The sequence below is a fragment of the Pararge aegeria genome, chromosome 7 (genome assembly GCF_905163445.1).
Source record: "Pararge aegeria chromosome 7, ilParAegt1.1, whole genome shotgun sequence".
Classification (NCBI taxonomy): Eukaryota; Metazoa; Arthropoda; class Insecta; order Lepidoptera; family Nymphalidae; genus Pararge; species Pararge aegeria.
The window spans coordinates 5,388,873-5,409,215 of record NC_053186.1 but is presented as its reverse complement, the minus strand read 5'-3'; the positions used below and the strand labels follow the sequence as shown (position 1 = coordinate 5,409,215).

At 37.5% G+C, this 20,343-nt stretch overlaps 2 protein-coding genes across 4 annotated transcripts; one reads left to right on the top strand and one right to left on the bottom strand.

Moving 5' to 3' along the window:
* Positions 1-5,217: 5,217 nt before the first annotated feature.
* On the bottom strand, positions 5,218-7,721 carry LOC120625313. The gene is made up of 3 exons (XM_039892347.1): positions 7,451-7,721; positions 6,520-6,691; positions 5,218-6,015 (listed from the first exon to the last, which is right to left on the bottom strand). Exons 1-3 carry the CDS (start codon positions 7,522-7,524, stop codon positions 5,914-5,916), a joined length of 348 nt encoding a protein of 115 aa, XP_039748281.1. The 5' UTR covers positions 7,525-7,721; the 3' UTR covers positions 5,218-5,913.
* Positions 7,722-10,688: 2,967 nt separating this feature from the next.
* Positions 10,689-20,116, top strand: LOC120625312. 3 transcript variants are annotated; one of them, XR_005658793.1, is made up of 8 exons: positions 10,689-10,778; positions 11,195-11,369; positions 12,264-12,380; positions 12,983-13,117; positions 14,271-14,603; positions 15,384-15,444; positions 17,140-17,355; positions 19,940-19,990. XR_005658793.1 is itself a non-coding variant. In XM_039892345.1 (7 exons), exons 1-7 carry the CDS (start codon positions 10,705-10,707, stop codon positions 20,023-20,025), a joined length of 981 nt encoding a protein of 326 aa, XP_039748279.1. In that variant the 5' UTR covers positions 10,689-10,704; the 3' UTR covers positions 20,026-20,116. The 3 variants fall into 3 exon arrangements, 2 of the variants coding, with proteins under 2 accessions (XP_039748279.1, XP_039748280.1); XM_039892345.1 differs by lacking the exon at positions 17,140-17,355 and having other exon boundaries at positions 19,940-20,116; XM_039892346.1 differs by lacking the exons at positions 17,140-17,355; positions 19,940-19,990 and adding an exon at positions 15,757-15,917.
* Positions 20,117-20,343: the final 227 nt, after the last annotated feature.

The window sequence follows — 20,343 nt, the reverse complement described above, 5'->3', positions numbered from 1 at the left end:
CAGATTGTTTACGCCTGTACTTATCGCTCACATAGTGGTGACCAGGAGACGACGCGAATGTTTCAGTATCTCAGTGAAACGGCTGACACCGTACAGCGTCGGTATCCACTGCCCAAATGGTTTTTCTGGGAGACTTTAACGCTCACCACCAGGACTGGCTATTCCCATACCAGAACACCGACCACGCCGGGAGAGAGGCGCTTAAATTTGCTTTATCGCTAGATCTCTCTCAGCTAGTCCAAGAGGCAACACGGGTACCTGATATTGACGGCCACACACCTAATTGCCTAGACCTTCTGCTGACTACCGACCCAGACCGTTTTTCAGTATCAGTTACAGCTCCCTTGGGCACTTCTGATCACTGTTTGGTTAGGTCAGTGTCAAACTATCACCCCCTGGACTCCGGTTCTACTGGAATCAGACGGGTGTGGCGATACAAGTCAGCAGATTGGGACGAGATGCGGCATTTTTTTGCATCTTTTCCTTGGCGGCAAGTATGCTTCTCGTCTAATGATCCGTCGAGCAGTGAAAAAGCTTTATCGGAGGTCATAATGCAAACCATGGAATACTTTATTCCATTCGCTGACGTATCACTCGATGGAAGGGTTCCACGGTGGTATAACGCTGAGTGTGCCCAAGCCGAGGCGCATAAAGATACAGCGTTTGCAGCGTGGGCTGAAGCCCGTTCAAAAAAAGCTCCGGATATCACCGCCAAGAAGAGAGCTTTTAACTTAGCCGCCAAGTCCTACAAGAAGGTACTAAAAAGAGCTCGTTTTAGTCGCACCATACGTATCGGGGCAAAATTAGCTTCTTATCCACGTGGTAGTAAAGCTTTTTGGTCCCTTTCGAAGTCCATCGAAACGAATTTTTGCCGTCCTTCGCTGCCACCCCTTTTGAAACCTGACGGGTCTCTGGCTTTTACTGCAACAGATAAAGCTAACCTCTTAGGATCTCTGTTTGCAGCTAATTCACAGCTAGATTCAGGAAGTGCCTCACCACCAACCATACCTTTTTGTGACTCTGTCATGCCAGAGATACGCATTCGACAGTGTGAGGTTTTAAAAGTGCTCCGCAATCTGGATGTGAATAAAGCCAGTGGTCCTGACGGAATTCCAGCAGTGGTTCTTAAAACCTGTGCTCCCGAATTGTCTCCTATTCTAACACGTTTATACCGCCTCTCCCTTAAAACCACTCAGGTCCCGAAAGCTTGGAAGATTGCCAACGTGCAACCTGTTCCAAAAAAGGGTAGCCGTGCCGACCCATCTAACTACAGACCAATTGCTATCACCTCTTTATTATGTAAAAGTCTGGAGCGTGTACTTAATAACAGACTTCTGGCATACCTAGAAAACAACGAACTCCTGTCAGACCGTCAGTACGGTTTTCGACGAAATCGGTCAACAGGGGATCTTTTAGTGTATGCCACGCACATCTGGGGTCAAGCCATGGATAAGCACGGTGAAGCGCTCGCCGTTTCACTCGATGTATCGAAAGCTTTTGACCGTGTCTGGCATGAAAGTCTTCTGCACAAGCTTCCAGCCTACGGGCCCATTAGTTTTTGCAACTGGATCGCTGATTTCTTAAGTGGACGATTTTTTCGGGTTGTCGTCGATGGGTCCTCGTCTGACCTAATGGCCATCAACGCTGGTGTCCCTCAGGGATCGGTTCTTTCCGCTACGCTCTTCCTGCTGCATATAAATGATCTGTTAAAACCCGGCATCTTTGGGTATGCAGATGACAGCACTGTGACGGTTAGATACATGTCCAGTCCACGAGCTAGTGGAGACGAAACTCTTGTGCTCAGAGAGGCCTTGGTGGAACGCGTTAATCTGGCCTTAAGCGAGGTGTCCGATTGGGGTGACACTAATCTGGTAGAGTTTAATGCTTCCAAAACCCAAGCGTGTTTGTTTTCCGCCAAACGGAGTCCGTTCCCCCTAACTCCGACTTTCAGAAATGTATCTGTGCCAATCACGAATAGTATTGAGCTCCTAGGTATCAGCATTTCGTCCAATCTAAGCTTTGGACAATGCATCGAGTCCAAAGCTAAAACTGCTGGCAAAAAACTTGGCATCCTCAACAAAGTTAAGCGCTACTTCACGCCAGAACAGCTTCTAACCCTGTACCAAGCTCAGGTTCGGTCGTGCATGGAGTACTGCAGCCATTTATGGGATGGCTCTGCCAAGTACCAGCTCGATGCTTTGGATTCGGTGGATCGTCGTGCTAGGAGACTCATTGGCAACGACCTTGTAGTCAGTAGACTTCAAACCCTTGAACACCGGCGCAAGGTTGCTTGTCTGGCTGTTTTCTACAAGATACATTTCGGAGAGTGTGCTCAGGAGCTATTCGATTTGGTCAAACCATCTCCTTTCTACCATCGAACTGCGAGGCACCGAAAGAATCTGCACCGTTACGTGGTTGAAATACCATCAACACGTACGAAGCGTTTTGCTTCTTCCTTTCTGATCCGCACCGCAAAGGCCGGAATGCCCTCCCATCTTCCGTCTTCCCTGATACCTATAATCTGGGTACCTTCAAATCAAGAGTGAATAGGCATCTTCTAGGCAAGCGCGCTTCATCTTAGGCTGCATCATCATTTACCATCAGGTGTGATTGCAGTCAAGCACTTGTCTATATACTTAAAAAAAAAAAAAAAAAAAAAAATATCTCACACAAGCCGCAAGAACAATACCGTCGCTTGGAATAAACAAAGACAGTAATAACCTATACGTGTAATAGCGGAATTGCGGGCTTGCCCACCTATTCGAAATTTTCCTTTATTCGGTATTGGTCAGATCCATGATTAGGCATTCGCATAGAAATAGTTTGCGCACATATACAAAAATTGTTTTTGATGTTGGTAAAAAAATTGAACTTCATTCTATTATCTTTTTCTTCTTGAGTCGACGGTAACCTGAAACACGGGCAGCCCAAAAAGCTGCAACCGCGATTTCCAAATAGGCCATCCTTCCAGCAAAAATAAATTAGAATATAACAACATACTAAAAGAAAAGGTATCTGTAATACGGTAATTAATAAAAAATACTTCATATTGGATTGTTATTATTTACAAAAAGTGATACATAATTTCAAACAACATTTATAACAGTAGGCTTGGGTACTCTTATAATAACTTCCTAACGTATAGCTAGCTATGCTTTGTCTAATTTAGGATGGTAGTTTTGGCCGATGCACGCCCGTTATGTTTACGGAAACGAGTAACTACGAAAGGGTTTAATAGAAACGAGTAAGAGGTGATTAGAAAAATATATGTTAGGGCTGCTACCTATTGAGTTTTTTTTTGTTAGAAACATTTAGAACCCTTGGGATGATTCGGAAGAGATATTGACGATCTATAAGTAGGTACTGTTTTAAGATTTAGGTCTAGTAGGTAATATTAAATTACAAACTACCAAATCACTACTTATTATGTAAGTAGATAATAGTTTAATCGCCAATATAATAATTTTCTTCTGTGATAGGTACATATAACTATGCCGCGTGTATATAAACCTGATCCTAAGGGGAAAAGGTATAAAAAGTACGATGAAAATATTATAAATGAAGCTGTTGCGGCATATGCGAATAGCAAATCCTCTTTAAAGGCCATAGCTGATAAATATGATATCAATAAATCTGTACTTATAGACCCAGTGTCTAAACTATGAAGAAACAAGGAGGGCAAACTATTTTAACAGAAGAGACTGAAGAGTGCATGATAAAGTATATCAATATATGTGCGGAATGGGGATGCCCGCATTAGATTTGAGTTAAGGCCTATCTTGACCAAGTAGGCCGAACAGTGCTCAAATTTAAACACAATTTACCGGGACCCGACTTTGTCGCGAGTTTCCTTAAACGTCAAACGAGTTTCCAAAAACCAGATTTCCCAAAGATATAACCAAAACATTAAAAAAAAAAAAAGGGCAGAAGTTTCACCAGACACGATTAAAGAATAGTCGTTAGAAGTGTCGTTGGCAGGTATTAATCCTAGCAATGTAATTAACTACGATGAAACTAATTTGACCGATGACCCAGGAAGCAAAAAAAAATTACTAAACAAGGAACGAAATACCCAGAAAGGGTAATGAATAGGAAAATAAATGGAGAATCACTAAAAATGGAAGATTCCACAGTTTTTCTGGGCATGACCTTAGATTGTAAGCTTCAGTGGGGTACCCATATAGATACACTAGCAGGTAAACTAAGCTCGGCTGCCTACGCCGTCAGGAAAATTAGACAGATTACTGACGTAGAAACAGCAAGACTTGATTACTTTGCGTACTTTCATAGTGTGATGTCTTACGGGATCTTATTATGGGGTAAAGCTGCTGATATTGAAACTATATTCATATTGCAGAAAAGAGCTGTACGGTCAATATATAAACTTAAATCACGTGAATCCCTCCGTGAAAATTTTAAAGAAATAAGTATCCTTACGGTAGCCTCACAATATATTTATAACAATATAGTATTTGTAAGACAACATATTAGTCTTTATAAACAAAAAGTGGATATAAACAGTCGACTTACAAGAAATGGTCATAAATTAGTGACATCTGCATATCGTCTGCGAAAGGTGCAGAAGTCATTTGTGGGACTGAGTATACGCTTTTATAATATGATTCCTAAGGTAATTTTGGACCTACCAATGCATAAGTTTAAAGAATGTGTTAAAACACATTTATTACAGCGAGGTTATTATACAATTGATGAATTTCTTAATGACAAGGTTGCTTGGAAGCATCCGGCTCCGCTTTCATCTCTCACAAGATAGAAAAATGAATTTTGAAATGTAAAATTTTAATTGTTAATGTTGGAAAAGAGCAACTGCTGAGTTTCTTGCCGGCTTCTTCTCGGTAGAATCTGCCTTCCGAACCGGTGGTAGAGTCACTACACACAGGCAGACTTGACGTTTCAAAAGTGCTTATATTAGGCCTACTTGAAATAAATGAATTGTGAATTTTTTTGAATTTTGAATTTTTGAATTTCAAAGTCGTCAGTTTCATTGATGATAGCCGCTACAGCCGACGGCGCTTTACTGCAACTGTATGTGGTATACAAGGCTCAAAACTTGTACAACACATGGACTGACAACGGACCGCTAGAAGCAAGGTATAATCGCATGCAATCTGGTTGATTTAATGCAACAATTTTTGAAGATTGGATTCAATCGATCATTATACCTTATTTCAAAGATTAAGTTGGGGAAAAGTGCCTAATAGATGATGATCTCTCGTCGCATTTATCGAGAAAATAAAACTGTGCTACGAGCAAAATATATCGTTCATATTTTTACCGGCAAATAGTGCACATCTAACACCTCTTGATATGGCATTCTTCAGGCCTATGAAGATAACATGGCGAAACGTAGTATTAGAGTGGAAAAAAACCGACGGAAAAGCACAAGCAACGATTCATAAGGGATGTTTCCCGAGACTTAAATAAATTAATGGAAGTGCTTAGTAACAAAAGTAAAGCTAATATAATAGCAGGATTCCGGAAAACAGGAATATACCCGATTAATGAAGGCGAGGTTTTAAGCAGATTACCTAAAGTGCAAAACAATGAAAATAAAACTGAAATAGAAAAACCCGTTCTAGATCTGCTTAAGGAGATCTTTATGATTGGAGCTGTAGAAACCGATTTAATAGCGAAAAACTGTTTTTTTTAAACCTCTTAGTTGACCGAACTATAATAAGAATCCTGACACAGATCCTTATTTAACTGCTATTATCAGTCCACTAATGGGATTAGCCTAATTGGCTTTCTACTAACAGAAAACTATTTAGGCATTGAAACTAAATTAAGTTTTAAATGACCAACTTACAGCACACACATGCGCCCTCCTCTCTCATAGGAAATAAAGTTTTAGAGCATAGACCCACCACACTGCTCCAATGGGGGTTGGTGGGATTAACTTACAGGATGTCTAGTTAGGTGTTCATATGCATCTTCTAAGTTGTATTTACTCATTGAAAACATTTTCCTGTCAGTGTCGAGGCATATTAAGCAAACCTGCAACAAAACATGCTATGCATCAGCTTACTGGTGTTTCTCCAGATCCAGCTATGGAGAATAAAATTCAGAGTTAAGATGAATAACTCTCCCAAAAGTATTGATATTAATATTTTGATATATGATCAATGATTTTTTTTAAATATTTGTATTTTATGAAGTTTTATTGCTTGTTTTTTATTACTAGTCTTAATTCACCACCGCAAATTCACAACTGTTAATTGACAGCGGGTCAGTCAGTGGAAATATGGTGTAAGCACATAGCAGGGATTTCAAGGGTATCCATACAGCTGAGGAGTAGTTGTTAAGCCTCATGTACCTGTAATTACACTGGGAACACAGCAATGTTACTTGGCAGGAGAATTAAAAATAACGATATTAGGTACTTCCCTGGACAAGTTTTCGTAAGAATTTCTATTCCTGAGATAAAAGTTCTTTATTTTTTTTGATTAAATCTTACTTATTGTTAAAATTTACTTCACTTACTTGCATCTTTTAGCATACATGAATTGTAGTAGGAACGGCGCCGGCGCAAAGGAGCCTTCCGCCACGCGCTTTGGACAATAAATCCTCGCGCAGGAAGTGTCGGGAGCAGACCACTGCGTGGGTCTGAACTCTGGCTTCCATGCCCAGTGCAAGGAGCCATGCAGATCTCAAAAAGCCTTTGCTCGGAAAACTAAAAATCATCATTATTATTAATTAGCCTAGTAACCACTCTGTACACCTCCTCATGATGGATCTCATATAAGGATTTTAGATCCTAATCCCTTTGCAGTGCTCGAATACGGTTGGCGAACTTTTACAATTGAGTTGTTTATAATTGGGACCAACAACTTAACATGCTCTCAGAGACACTGGCATGGCATACTGCAGATTTTCTCAACTTCCAGACTCACATTTCTATTTTCAAGTACAGAGAGCAGGTATGGACTCCAAATGCTCACAATACTTTCAAATTAATTTACAAGAGTGTAGAGAACAGCACACTCGCACAGCAATGAATTGTAACATTCATAAAAAAATGTGTTAGAATTACAAATTCTATCTAGTGCCATTACGATAATCAATTATAGGTGTATATAGCATTATCATAATCATCTCCGGTCAAAAAATTTAAAATTAAAAACTAAAAAAGTATTAAACTAAAACTGATTAAAAATTATAATGTAAATACGAATTAAACCACTGTGACAGATAAGTAATATTAAGCTTAAATTTGTAATAAAGAGAGCTTATTATTACAATTTCATTAGATATAATTTTCATTTTAAAACTTTCTAGGGTATCGTGAAATATATCAATGACAGGGTTGTTCTGTTTAACAAAGTAAAATGTAATATTATTTTATTCACAGCCCTAAACTGATTTGCCTGCTTCTATCCAGTATGTATATCTATTTAAACACCGTTCAGCAAGTGGACTGTGGCATACTTACTCAAGAAAACGGATTCTATCTGATTTACCGGAGTTTTCTATAGTGTTTTTAAAAAAAGGCACACAAGAATGCATTTTCGAAGAAATTCCTTAACTGGTCTGCACGGCAAGATTAATGATTACTCTGGGGTCTGGATACGGGTTCCTTTTTTCTTATTCGGTTCCCTATTTTCTTCCTAGTCTGTAAAGTTTTCGGGAGAGAACTGACAAGTAAAGTCTTTTGTGTGCTGGAAATAAAAAAAGGATTGTGATTGGAATCAAAGAGATTACAATACTATGAATTTTGAATGCCAAATGGAAAAAGAAGAAAAAGTCTTTATTGCACATACAAATATAAAACCACGTTAACAAAAAAAGAAAACAATAATATACACATGCACAAAGGCGGCCTTATCGCTTGAAGCGATCTCCTCCAGACAACCTTTGGTTTCAGAAACATATTAGAGAAAACGGGATAGTGCAATACTTAAATTGTGCTATAGTCGTAAAAATGTAATAGGCCCGTTTTGACATTTGTCATCGCGACGTAACTAGTTATGGACCATAAGACTCGGGACTCGATACTCACGATAAATCAATTCAAGTTTTTATCAGTACTTGATTGATATTATTATGTATTGTAAAGTGTTCGTTCGTTCAAAGTATTCCTTTAACTTCACAACCAATACGCGTGACTGGCTGTTGATTATACGTCCACTTTTCAACATTTTGAAACAGAGTTAGTACTATATAACAACAAACACAAAAATCGAGTCAAATCACTATGTTTAAATTAATGTCCAAAATAGAAGAGCCATAGTTAACGTAATAGTAAACAATATATATCAAACTTAAACGAGCGCACAGTCAACTTTACAAGATGAGGAACGAAAAACTGCGCAGTGCGCGCGGGGACGCTTCAGTCATGTGCCGTTTGGTCAGATACATCAACCCAGACTCATTATTTAGAACCCATTTTGAGAACCAAGCTCATTCTTTGCAGTAAAGATTACTACACAATATTTAATTTCGATATTCAGTAAAAAAATGGTTACAGCTCTAGTATAAAAAAAAAAAAGACTAAGAACGTAACTGTTTTCGGAACGTTTCGCAACAATTATAAATTGCATGCTACGATAAATTAAGCGCAAAAAGAATACTCGCGATATATTCTTTCATATTATTTAACGTCGCAAAAAAATTTACGTATTTTTTAAAACACTGTATGTAATTGATTTTTATTTTATTGTTTCTTTCAGTTTCATTCCAAGTTACATTCTATGGTCTTGCACAAATGTCAAAACGGGCCTATTATATTTTTACGACTATAATTGTAAACATTACATAGACAATACATACTAATACTACATATATATAGTAAAAGCATATATATTTATATATATGTATATGAATACAAACAATATATAAATACATATTACTATTTAAACATACACATAAAATACATAGACAATGGAATGGAATCACTGTTGTGTGAGGTGTTTACATAGACGTCGAAAATGGTTATAAACATTTTTTTAACTTATTTACCTACGTAAAAAAATACTATTTTACCGTGATTGATTGTTTGTATTTTGTGTACCTACCTATTTATTTGGTCTGTGATTTTGTGCCTTGTGGATGGTATGAAAAAAAACCACAAAAACTGGTGGCTATGGATTTGTCCTTTAGGGAGTTTCTAAAAAAATACATGTTTTTATTAAATACCGCAGCCATTACATATCTTGTATACTTAGGTCAAGATTTGCAATCGAGAAGTTGTTTTCGAGTATCGAAATACTTAAACAATAGCGTAAAATGATCTTATTAGTTTTAATTTAATCTCAAATTTGCCTACTACAGGCAAAGTTCCCTCTCTTAGATACATACGGTCGCCTTTGTTGCGTGCTGTCTTGGCCCGTGCCGCAATTTGTCAAAGGCGCGCGCGCCGCGCCGAGCCGCTGCGCTACCAAAGCACCACCGTTCAGCGTACATCCGCAGGAGAATTTGGCATTTTATATCGAATTGCCATGCCGCGCCTTACTGTAAGGTTCTATATATTAACATTAGCGGAAAATATATTTTCTTACGTAATGACGTTGGATCATTTATTATAAATAGGTATAGGATACAATGCACCCAATACTTCGCATGATGTAAAATAGTTTATATTTTACTTTTGTTTATCTAGGTACTCATATTTTTCATTATAATTTACCTGTAATTTATCTTTAAAACAATTTATTCAACAAACAAGTACTCATATAAAGAGTAAAATTTATAAATTGTGAAAAATACGCTTTATTTTCTATACTCCGCGAAAAGCAGGAGAATCTTCCTTCTATCTTTATATCTTTAAAGACCAAACAGATCTTCGGCAAATGCGAACGAATAATTCACGCGTCATTAGGCCCATTGTACTTTGGCTGTATATTATAATAGTTTGATATGCGTAAACATGCGCGGAAATTTTGTAAGTTGTACTAAGTACTGGTTAGTCTGTGTATAACGTGAACGTAGTAGTGATTAGATTATATACTCTTGGAGTTTGGGGTAGTCATTAGGGATGTGATTGTACATAAAAAAACGATTTTTAATTAATTTGTTTTACCGAGAAAATAATGTTATATTAATAGTTTTGTTCCTAATTTGCCATAAATTTCCAAATAAGCGCCATAATTAGTATATCAATAGGTTTATGAATTAAAAATAAACAACAGAAATAGTAAGTTCTTATATAATCAACACAAATAAAAGTTTTAAGAATAATCACATTATAAAAAGTTTAAATTAAAATGTTTTTCACATAAATCAACAAAATTAAATTTGAAATAAATAAAAATAAATTTTATTTTTCAAAAACTAGAAATCGTAGGCAAAGATTTCAGGAATAACACCTACATTACTATTTTACCAACCAAATGTTGGTAAAATAGTACAGTGCGTTGACTCCATATAGTGAATGTATGATCAAATGAATCTACTAAACTATTTCAAAAGCACAGAAGGAATGCCATCATACATGCATCGATGGCGTTAATCTAATATTATTGAGATCGTTCCGGGTTCTGGGCCAAAAAAAACCTAACTAAATGTTGGGGGGGTAAAAGATTAAAAAATACGTAATAATTGATAAAATGATTATAAAAAAATCATTTTTAATCGATTAATTAAGTATTAAAATTTATTTTTCCTTTAAAAAAAATATCAATATTTAATCGATTATATTTTCACATCCCTAGTAGTCGTCAAAATATCAAAAATACATCAACATTGAAAATGCATTGTTGTGTTCCTTTTTGTAGAAATAGTACCGAAAATGTCTCTAAAACAGATGGAATCAGTTTCCATGCGTGAGTGCTATACATTTTAATTGCTTGTCTTTCTAACTTTATGATGCGCACACCCATGCGCATCATAAACAGATAAAAAACAAAAAACATCGTAAGGAAATCTGCACGCCTGAGAGTTCTCCATAATGAGATCCGTGTCTTGTAGTGGGCCAGTAATGGGTTGCTGGTGATGATGACGACGCAGTGCACACTGGTAGACTGACCCAGTGTTCACTGGCACCCTGCACTTAATGTGCTGAAGTTAACAAGTCAGAAATAAACTACATGAGTGTGGACTCCACCAATCCGTTCTAGGTCAGCATGGTGGCCTTAAACACTTCTCATTGTGGAAGGAGGTTGATATGAGGTTGTAGTAACACAAGCAATCGTACTCGAGCAAACTCTATACTTCATTGACTGGTAGTTGTAATAATTAGTTTCCCGGACGAGGACTCTGGTCCCCTGCGAGCCCAGTGGTTACGCAGCCTGGGAATGCAAGGTCAAGTGCCGGCTAGTGCGGCAGTCTGCTCCCAGCACTTCCTGCACGAGGACATGCGAGACGCGCGCGGTGAAAGGTGTCTCCGCGCCGGTGCTGTGCCTACTGCAGTACAGGTCAGTGTCTTTGTGCTCCACTCTTCAGGTTGTTCCTACCCTCTGCTCTGATACATCTGTTGCACTTAATAGTTGGTATGCTTATCCCTGTCTCAAGAGAGAAGTGCTGTTGGCTAAAAAAGTATTGTGTAATGAAGAGATTAGTAAAATCAACTGTCAACATTATAGATAGACAATCAATTTTGTATACAAATCAAATCAAATTGGCAGTCTTTGTGTTTCTTTTCTTTCTCATTCATCATAATTATTTTATAAAAAATAATAGCCTAATGGTTTAATTATAGTCCATGCCAATATATATATATATATAATAATAGTTTGAGACAAAAGTAAATTGATCCCTCAGTTGCTGGTAAATGGTAAGTAAAACTGTATAATTGCATACAATTAAATTTCATATAAAGACCCAAAATTTAATGAAATAATTCAATTTACACTGGAATTATGAATTTTAGAGCTATGATTTATTCTCAAGGTATGAATTTTTAAGTGCTTAATTTGATTGGACTGTTGCAAATAAATACTTCAAGGCTACAAATATCAAAATGCATAGTTAACTTCATTTTTTCCGTAGAAATAGGTATGTATGCATATTAAGTTCTATAATCTACAGTCAAAATTCTATATATACCAAACTTTGAGCTAGATGAATAAAGAAAGTGCTCTTATGGTGCTACTTAGACAAGTAAGTCGTAACTATTTCAGATTTAATATTTACTTGAAATTATTATTTTGTAAATTAGGCTCTTTTTCCAGGATCAATGTACTTTTGTCTCAATCCATTTGAGACAGACAATAAGTTCAATTGAATATACAGAACGGTGGGTTTTCATTTGAATGAAAGTACTACAGTGTATGTGTGTATGAAATAAACTCATGATTATTTTGTTGCAGGTTTGCCTGATATGCCTGGACACTGATAGCCCAATGATTTCAATGAGTAAATACAACTTGGGAGAAGCATATGTACACTTAACTGGTTATTCTGTAAGTTCTTCATCAGTTATACGGGTAGGGATGCTCATTTTTCTTATCTTTTGCATACCTTTTAGTCTAAAATATATTATAATAGTACATTATGAAACAAGTGTGGTAAATTAAATTTTTCACTCGAGGCGGTTTTGAGTGTGTGAGCTGTAAGCAAGCATGATACGGAAGCTAAGAGTAACACACATTTCATTTCAGCAACGTTTTTCATGTGACTAATTCTTCAAAAATTCTTTGCGTACGGTAAGAAACAATGGACTTTTAAGGTATTTCACACACACAAATTGGCCATAGTTAAGACGTATTTGTGATATATATTAAGTAGAAATCTATTGAATGCAAATCTGTAAACTAAACTAAATTGACAGTTCCAAATCAAATACTTCATAATATTGAAAACAATTAAATAGTTCCCTACCATAGCACCTTGATTGAGATTCTTGCTGGTTTTGCATTAGAGGATGCAGCATTTAGTGTTTTAAACAGTGTACTGACTAAATTCAAATCAAATTTAGAATTTGAATTTAGCTTTTATTTAAAGTGTAAACCAGCAACCTAATTCAGTACAGTGCCCAATGCAAACTTCAAGCTACTCTAAATATTTAATAGGTACATTTTTTTTCCAGTTGTGTAATGAAGGAAACCTGAGGCATATACTTTGTATGGAATGTGCTCAGAGATTGACACACATTAGTAAATTCAGAGAAAAGAGCTTAAGAGCTCGTACCCTGCTGATGGACTTAATTGAGAAATATCAAATGGTAAATGAAAAACTGACAACAATTTGTTATATTAATGCTTACCTACTACGGTCCGCAATTTTGTTTTTCCCAAAATAGCAGCTACAGAAAACACCTAATACCTGTATTAATCAATAGTTGGCTATTCAATTGTAGGTTAACAAATATGAAGTGTAGCCGCTATTAAAAATAGCCGCTACACTTAAAAATTCACACTACAATATAAAAATTGCGGACAGTAGGTAAAATATAGAAACCCCTTTACCATAGCTTGTGCCTCTAGCAAAATCGTTCAAACCCCACACCTTTAATGCAGTATGCATAGTCCTGTTAAATGCTTGCATCAATTTTGAATAACATTTTTATTACTCTTGTCTATCACAGGTTACAGTGAATTTTAGGCCCCTTTCTATTCTTGGTGTATATAGATGACTAGCTGTTGCCCGCGATTTCGTCCGCGTTTGTGTTTGTCTTCAAAGTATCCCATAGGTTTATTTGCCAGTTGTGTGCCAGCAACAGCAAAAATAATAGATTGCGCTAGGTTTGCAATGACCCAGAATTAAAAACATGCAGAACCGTCATTCAGCCATTATTGAATGCAGTGCATTGTGTCCATTAACGCACGTCCCACATCGCACCCGCGGAATGTTGCTAGCTCACAAACTTTTTTCCATTTTATGGTAAACGTTTAGAGCATTAGAGGTAAAATAATTGGTGACAGTTGCTAAATGGTATCAAGTGAGTAGTGACTATCCGCCTAGCTGTTCTGTAAACACTACTTAAGTTGAGTGGTTCCGTATGTTCGTGATTCTGTGATTTTGGAGAGCTTTGGAGGTTTGATTGAGAATTTAGTGTACGTCGGTTTCAGATTTTATCAATAACAACAAAAGTAATCGTTAAGTTGGGTGAGAAGATACAAAAATACGTAGTTCTAGTAATAGTTTTTAAACAGAACTTTTCAATTAAATGTAGCTCTAAAATAACTCAGTCCATTTCTTTCGGAGCCTATTCGGTACAAACAAACAATAAAATCATTCCTCTTTATAATATTGAGTATAGAAGTATAGATCTGCCACGCCCAGTCAGTGGCACTTGTGACATTGTACTGTGCACATAAACATTTCTTATTTTTTAAGACTGATAGAAGAAGTAAAGATAATTCTGATTGCTTCAGATAACGCCACTGGACACTGCGCACTTGCGTTCGCAGAGAACGCTGGATTCCAGCCAAGCCTGTTGCACGCTAGGTTCAGACCCATGTGACCTGCACATGCTTGATGGTACGAGTACATATGCGCAGACAGACCTTCAGTTAGGCAGCTGCTTAGGTCTAGACATGCCGCAGGCCCGGGAAAGTGCAGATGGGGATAGCGTAGACATTATCCGCCAAATAGCTTTGCTGGATAAGGCTCAATTCATCAGGCAACTTCATCAGCACCACTCTGTACTGAGATGCTGGGTGAAACTGACTAGAATATCACTTTTGGAAGACATTGGATCTTGTAAGGTGAGACATCTATCACTCTTTTTGACTTCTTTAAACGTTTTCCTATTATAGTATTAAGGACTACGTCAACGGTAAAAAAGCATGGGTCTAACCAGGTGGTTTCTTTAATGGTTTTAAATGACATTGTGAGATGGTGATAACAAAAAAAACTATCGCCTTCTTTTTAGACCAACAGGACTAGCACAGGCAGGAGACAAAAATCTCTGACAAGGGATATAATAAACGTGTCCACCTGAATAGGAGCCGTTGGCCCACGTTTATTATTACACGTACATTATTTGGATATTATTTCCAATTGTGCGCCAGTGTTCTGAGAGTTGATAAAGCTGTCAAGAACATACATTTTTATCCTCTCCCCGGGGAGTTAGTTGTCTCCTGACCATACTAGCCGTGCAGGGCGCGTTTGGAACCCGTAGATTTTGTTTTCAGTTGACAAATTTAGTTAACGCCATCATCTCGCTTCTGTGTCATGTTTTACATGTAATGTACGCATCAAAACTGGCATCTATGTGCCTATTTAAATAAAGAAATCTTTGACTTTGACCTTACAATTAAAACTAAGAATTAAGGAAAATTGCATATGTACACACATCAAGTGGGAGCAATTGTGAAAAAAAGGTACAAAAGAGGATACGAGATGGTGTTCGGCAAAAAATCTATACACCGAGCGGCCACTTAGAAAATTGGGTCGCGTTTTAGTTTGCAACGTTCTGAAATCGTATCGGGTCATTTGACGTTCTTAACCTTGATATTTTTAGCATCAGGTGGTCTTGGTTACAGACTCGCGCGATGTCGTCCTCTGGTGAGACGTCTCTAGTCAGTGAGGACAAGACAGTTCCAGGTGGGTGAGCTTGTTCTTTCTAATCCTCGACGTAAAAACGACGGGGTGTTATAACTTTGATGTGTCTGTGTGTGTGTGTCCGTCTGTGGCGTCGTATTTCCCAAACGGATGAACCGTATTCGATTCGATAAAATTACGTACGAACCATGTCTGGGGAGAGGTCTACTTTTATTTATTTATTTAATTATGGTTTAGATGAATCCACTGGAACGCTCACTACACCGATTAATGTCTGCTTTTATGAGCGTTGTCTTCGGCTCAACTATACCTATAGGTGCTAAAATCTTGATAAATTTGTCATTCTTTGTCTAGGTTTGGTTTTAAAAGAAAATGGACAAGTCCATCAAGGTATCATCAACATCACATCGTCTTCTTCCACAATGAGAAGGCGTTAACGCCGTAGTCCACCACGTGCTGCCATGTGCTGATTAGTGCACTTCACACACCTTTGAGAACATTATGGAGAACTCTCAGGCATGCAGGTTTCATCACGCTGTTTTCCTTCACCGACGAAGCAAGTAATTTTAAAATTGCTTTAAACGTACATAAATTAGGAAAGTTATAGGTGCGTACTGAGACTCGAACTCGACTTCCCGAAAGAGAAGTCGAAGTCCTACCCGCTGGGCTATCAGGTATAATATATGGAAATTGGACATTCTAAGTAAAATCCTGGAGAAATGGACCAAGTGTAGCCTTCGTTAAATATTCAAAGCTTCACAGTCAAACCGAGCTTAGCGATATTTTACATAGAGTTAGCTTGCATCCTGGCGATGGATATCAATACGTATTTCCCGAGAAAACTAACGGTTTCTATAGGATCCGGTCATGACACACTCAGAGCCATTGGACCTTATAGATTCTTGCTAGTTTAGGCCATTAGGGTCTCAACATTATCAAAATTGATTTCGCCAAAATTACAAATGGTTTTGTTTGTTTTAATATGAAGCTTTTTTTTAAATAAATTATTAATTCTAATATTATAAATGTGAAAGTTTGTATGGCCATCCATATATTATGTTTTTTATCCTTATACGCACATTCCACTGGATTTTGTCAAAACTGTACAGTAATATAGGTACACAAAGTCTATAATTTCAAAAGATATAACTGTACAATCTCTTTAAAAATAAAATTTGCTAAAAGTTTTATAATAATAGTTTCAAGAGAACTTTGAATAAATAGAAGTTTGAATAAAATCTGCCATGTGAGAGCTATCTTGGCGTGCGTTGAGTTATTTCATTAGAGTTAGATGAAAATAATACGTATCGTGGGATTGTACTTTGGGGCGAATACGCTAAGCCGCGTACGGATAGACGGACGTGGCGAAACTATCTTTCCTTGTCTACTACGGGACACTAAAAAGCAAAGTTGTCTATAGAAAAAATAGGAACATCTATCACTTTAATAATATGGTTAGACCATATACCTACACTCAGCGTCATAAAAATCGCACCTTTTGAAAAAATAAATTTAAACCAGTTTGAAGCCCTGTTAATTAAGGTTATGGTATTGTAATTATATTTGTTCAAAAAGTTTATAAATATTGACTATAAAAAACCTTTATCAGTGTTAAAAAAAAGATGTTTATTGTGAAAAAAATGACAAACATAAACACAATAAATTATACAGAAAAATAAAAAACCTTTATTAAATTAAACTTAAAACTTAGTGTAACCCCTCTTGCCCTAATTACAGCTTCCATGTGGTCTTTCATGGATCGAATGAGCCGCACGATGAATTCTTGAGGAATTCGAGCCTATTCGGCGATGACAGCATCTTGAAGGTCTTGGGGGGTCGTTGGGGCTGAATCGCGTGACCGTACTCGACGTTTTAACTCGTCCCAGAGGTGCTCTATCGGATTGAGATCTGGACTTCTGGGTGGCCACTGCATAACTGGAATCCCAACCTCTTGTAGGTAATCGCGTACAATCAATGCGGTGTGGCAGCAAGCGTTGTCATGTATTAAGGTGAACCCATCGCCAATTAAACCCTCATATGTGACCACATGCTCGTCCAAAACCTCCGTTATGTACCGATGAGCAGTCAGCGATCCTTGTCCACGAGCTCCTAAACTCCGGGGGAAACACACATAAGTTCAGTTTTTCCGTCAATAGACATGCCACCACAGAACATACACGATCCACGGTCCACCTCCATATTCTACTGTTACTTCTACGCAAGCCTGAGCGAATCGTTCTCCTCGTCTTCTGTACACTCTCTTTCGCCCATCATTACAAAATAAACATCCCACCATTGGTCTAGGGTCCAGTTGACATGCTCATGGGCAAATTACAGCCTTTCCCTGCGATGCTGTGCGGTCAATTTCGGCCCCTAGCAGCCACTGGAACGCGGGCCACGATTTTCTTCTCTCGTAACCTTCTTCTAATCGTAGACGTCTCACTGTAGTTCTGCGAACTTCCCGGAGCTGCTGTTGCAGCTCAACGGCATTAAGGAATCGATTGCGCCAAGAAGACGTCACAATAAAGCGGTCATCTCTTTCGGATGTGCAGCGTCGTCGTCCTGATCCATGCCTCCAGTCTCTTGAAACCTTTGGAATACACGCAGCACGGCAAAACGACTCAAATTAAGTTGCCGAGCCTCATCACATTGTCGCATCCCTGATCGCAGTAGTGGTTGCAACCACTTGAGCGACTTCTTCAGCAGTAGCGTCCATCTTGAGGGGTAGTATTCTTGCGGTCTAGTGTTCACGTGTGTTATTTTTACTTGTACTGGCTATTTTATAGCCCAGGAAGGTCGCACAGATCGTGGTCCCATAATGAGTATTTTCGCTACATTTTTTTAAAGCACCATATTCAGAAGGTTTATATTGTTTATGAAATGTAAATGAAGGTTTATATTATTTTATAAAAGGTCGTTAAACGTCCTTTGCATTGATATCAATATTGTTTGGCTTGGTGATATTATCGGTTAAACCCTCATTTTCAGACAGGTGCGATTTTTGTGACGCCGAGTGTATTAAGACTGAATGAATGAATTTTGATTTTTTTTTTTGAATTTTAAAAGGTGCCAATCGCTAATGTCGCTTAATGTCCGTAGCTTAAGAGTTCAAATATAAGAGATATTTGAACTCTTAAGCTACGGACATTCGGACGCTTCGGAAGGCAGATTCTACCGAGAAGAAGCCGGCAAGAAACTCAGCAGTTGCTCTTTTCCAATTTCAACAATTTACATTTTACATTTTAAAATTCATTTTTCTATCTTGTGAGAGATGAAAGCGGAGCCGGATGCTTCCAAGCAATCTTGTCATTAAGAAATTCATCAATTGTATAATAACCTCGCTGTAATGAATGTGTTTTAACACATTCTTTAAACTTATGCATTGGTAGGTCCAAAATTACCTTAGGAATCATATTATAAAAGCGTATACTCAATCCCACAAATGACTTCTGCACCTTTCGCAGACGATATGCAGATGTCACTAATTTATGACCATTTCTTGTAAGTCGACTGTTTATATCCACTTTTTGTTTATAATGACTAATATGTTGTCTTACAAATACTATTTTACAGCATTGAAGCTCCAAGAGAAAATAACTGGTTAATTTTCGCGCACGCCCATCACAGTCTGTTGTTGTTATGCCAGTTGAAATGTTTAAAGTACAAGTATTATAATAGTATATTGTGCAACAAGTGCGATAACGTTATGTACGTTATGTACTCGAGCGCATGAACGCTCAACTTCGCTCTCGTGGGCAATCGACAACATCGCACGGGTTGCAGATACAATTTTTTATTACAAATGCGAATATATGTGGGCACAAAATCCCAAGTCCCAACAAACGGATGAAAAGTTTAAAAAAAAGAAACAAATATACTTCAAACAATAAATACAAATTAATTAATATTAAGAAAACTATAAACTTTGCAATGTCAACCTCACTTCTTTTATATTGACAGTTAGATTGTGTTTTTTTTTGTTATTTATTTTAATTTTAGCAGTTTTTACAGTCATTTTGCGTGCGACAAGGATAGTTTACGTGTGCTAAGTATAATTTGCGTGCGCCAAGTAAACTTGTCGCACTCAAATAACAGTTTAATTTACGAAGCTCTTTTTCAACCGCAACAGCGAGTACTACTTATCCCGCATGAGTAATAAAAAGATAGTTGCATCGTTAACTTTACTATCTGTTTTACATATCTGCTTGCTCTATTAAACTTCAGTAACTGCTTCAACACTGTGAATTTTGATATTATTCTTTCTATTTTGAAATCTCCTAACATGAAGCTAATGTATTGTTTGTAGCTACTTATGTGGGCATCAACAGTGTGTGCATAGGTACAGGAAACTGGTGGCCCTCAACACCTATGTTCTATATTTCATCTTTATGCCAATGATTAAAACTTTATGTCACTGCCACTGTTCTACATGAAGCAAATCATATATATCTAAAAAATGCTGGCCCGAAGCGAAAAATGGTGCTAGGCCCGACTAACAATGATATAGAATAATAACCAGAATAATATTGAATTTCAGAATATGCCTTGCAACCGAGTCTTGCGTCGGATTATGCAGCAAAGAGTTACTGCTACGACCAGAGCCAGCAGGTTTCACGAAAATGAAATCGGAGAAATATCCAATAACAACAGTCAAGCGAATACCCTACAAACAATACTTACACCTTCAATGAATGATTTACGGAGTAATAATGTTTCTAACTTAGCACTGAAAAATTGTTTGGTATTGCTTCATGATGTTTTTGAAGAATCAAACGGACCTGTATCAAAACTAGATGAATCACTGACGGAAAAACGAACAGCCATTACACATGAGACCAACGCACAGAGAAAAGAAATCTACACTCGGGATTTATCTTGTGATGAATCAACGAGTCATAGCGAAGTCCCAGCTCAAGAATCAATCGTTAATAATGTGAAAGT

Coding starts and splice junctions, on each gene's coding strand:
- LOC120625312 (XM_039892345.1), top strand. CDS start 10,705: ATGCATTGTTGTGTTCCTTTTTGTAGAAATAGTACCGAAAATGTCTCT. Junction 12,381..12,982: donor GTTCTTCATCAGTTATACGG/GTAGGGATGCTC, acceptor TTTTTTTTCCAG/TTGTGTAATGAAGGAAACCT. Junction 13,118..14,270: donor TAATTGAGAAATATCAAATG/GTAAATGAAAAA, acceptor TGATTGCTTCAG/ATAACGCCACTGGACACTGC.
- LOC120625313 (XM_039892347.1), bottom strand. CDS start 7,524: ATGCATTCTTGTGTGCCTTTTTTTAAAAACACTATAGAAAACTCCGGT. Junction 6,692..7,450: donor GATAGAATCCGTTTTCTTGA/GTAAGTATGCCA, acceptor GATGATTTTTAG/TTTTCCGAGCAAAGGCTTTT. Junction 6,016..6,519: donor CCGTTCCTACTACAATTCAT/GTATGCTAAAAG, acceptor GTTTTGTTGCAG/GTTTGCTTAATATGCCTCGA.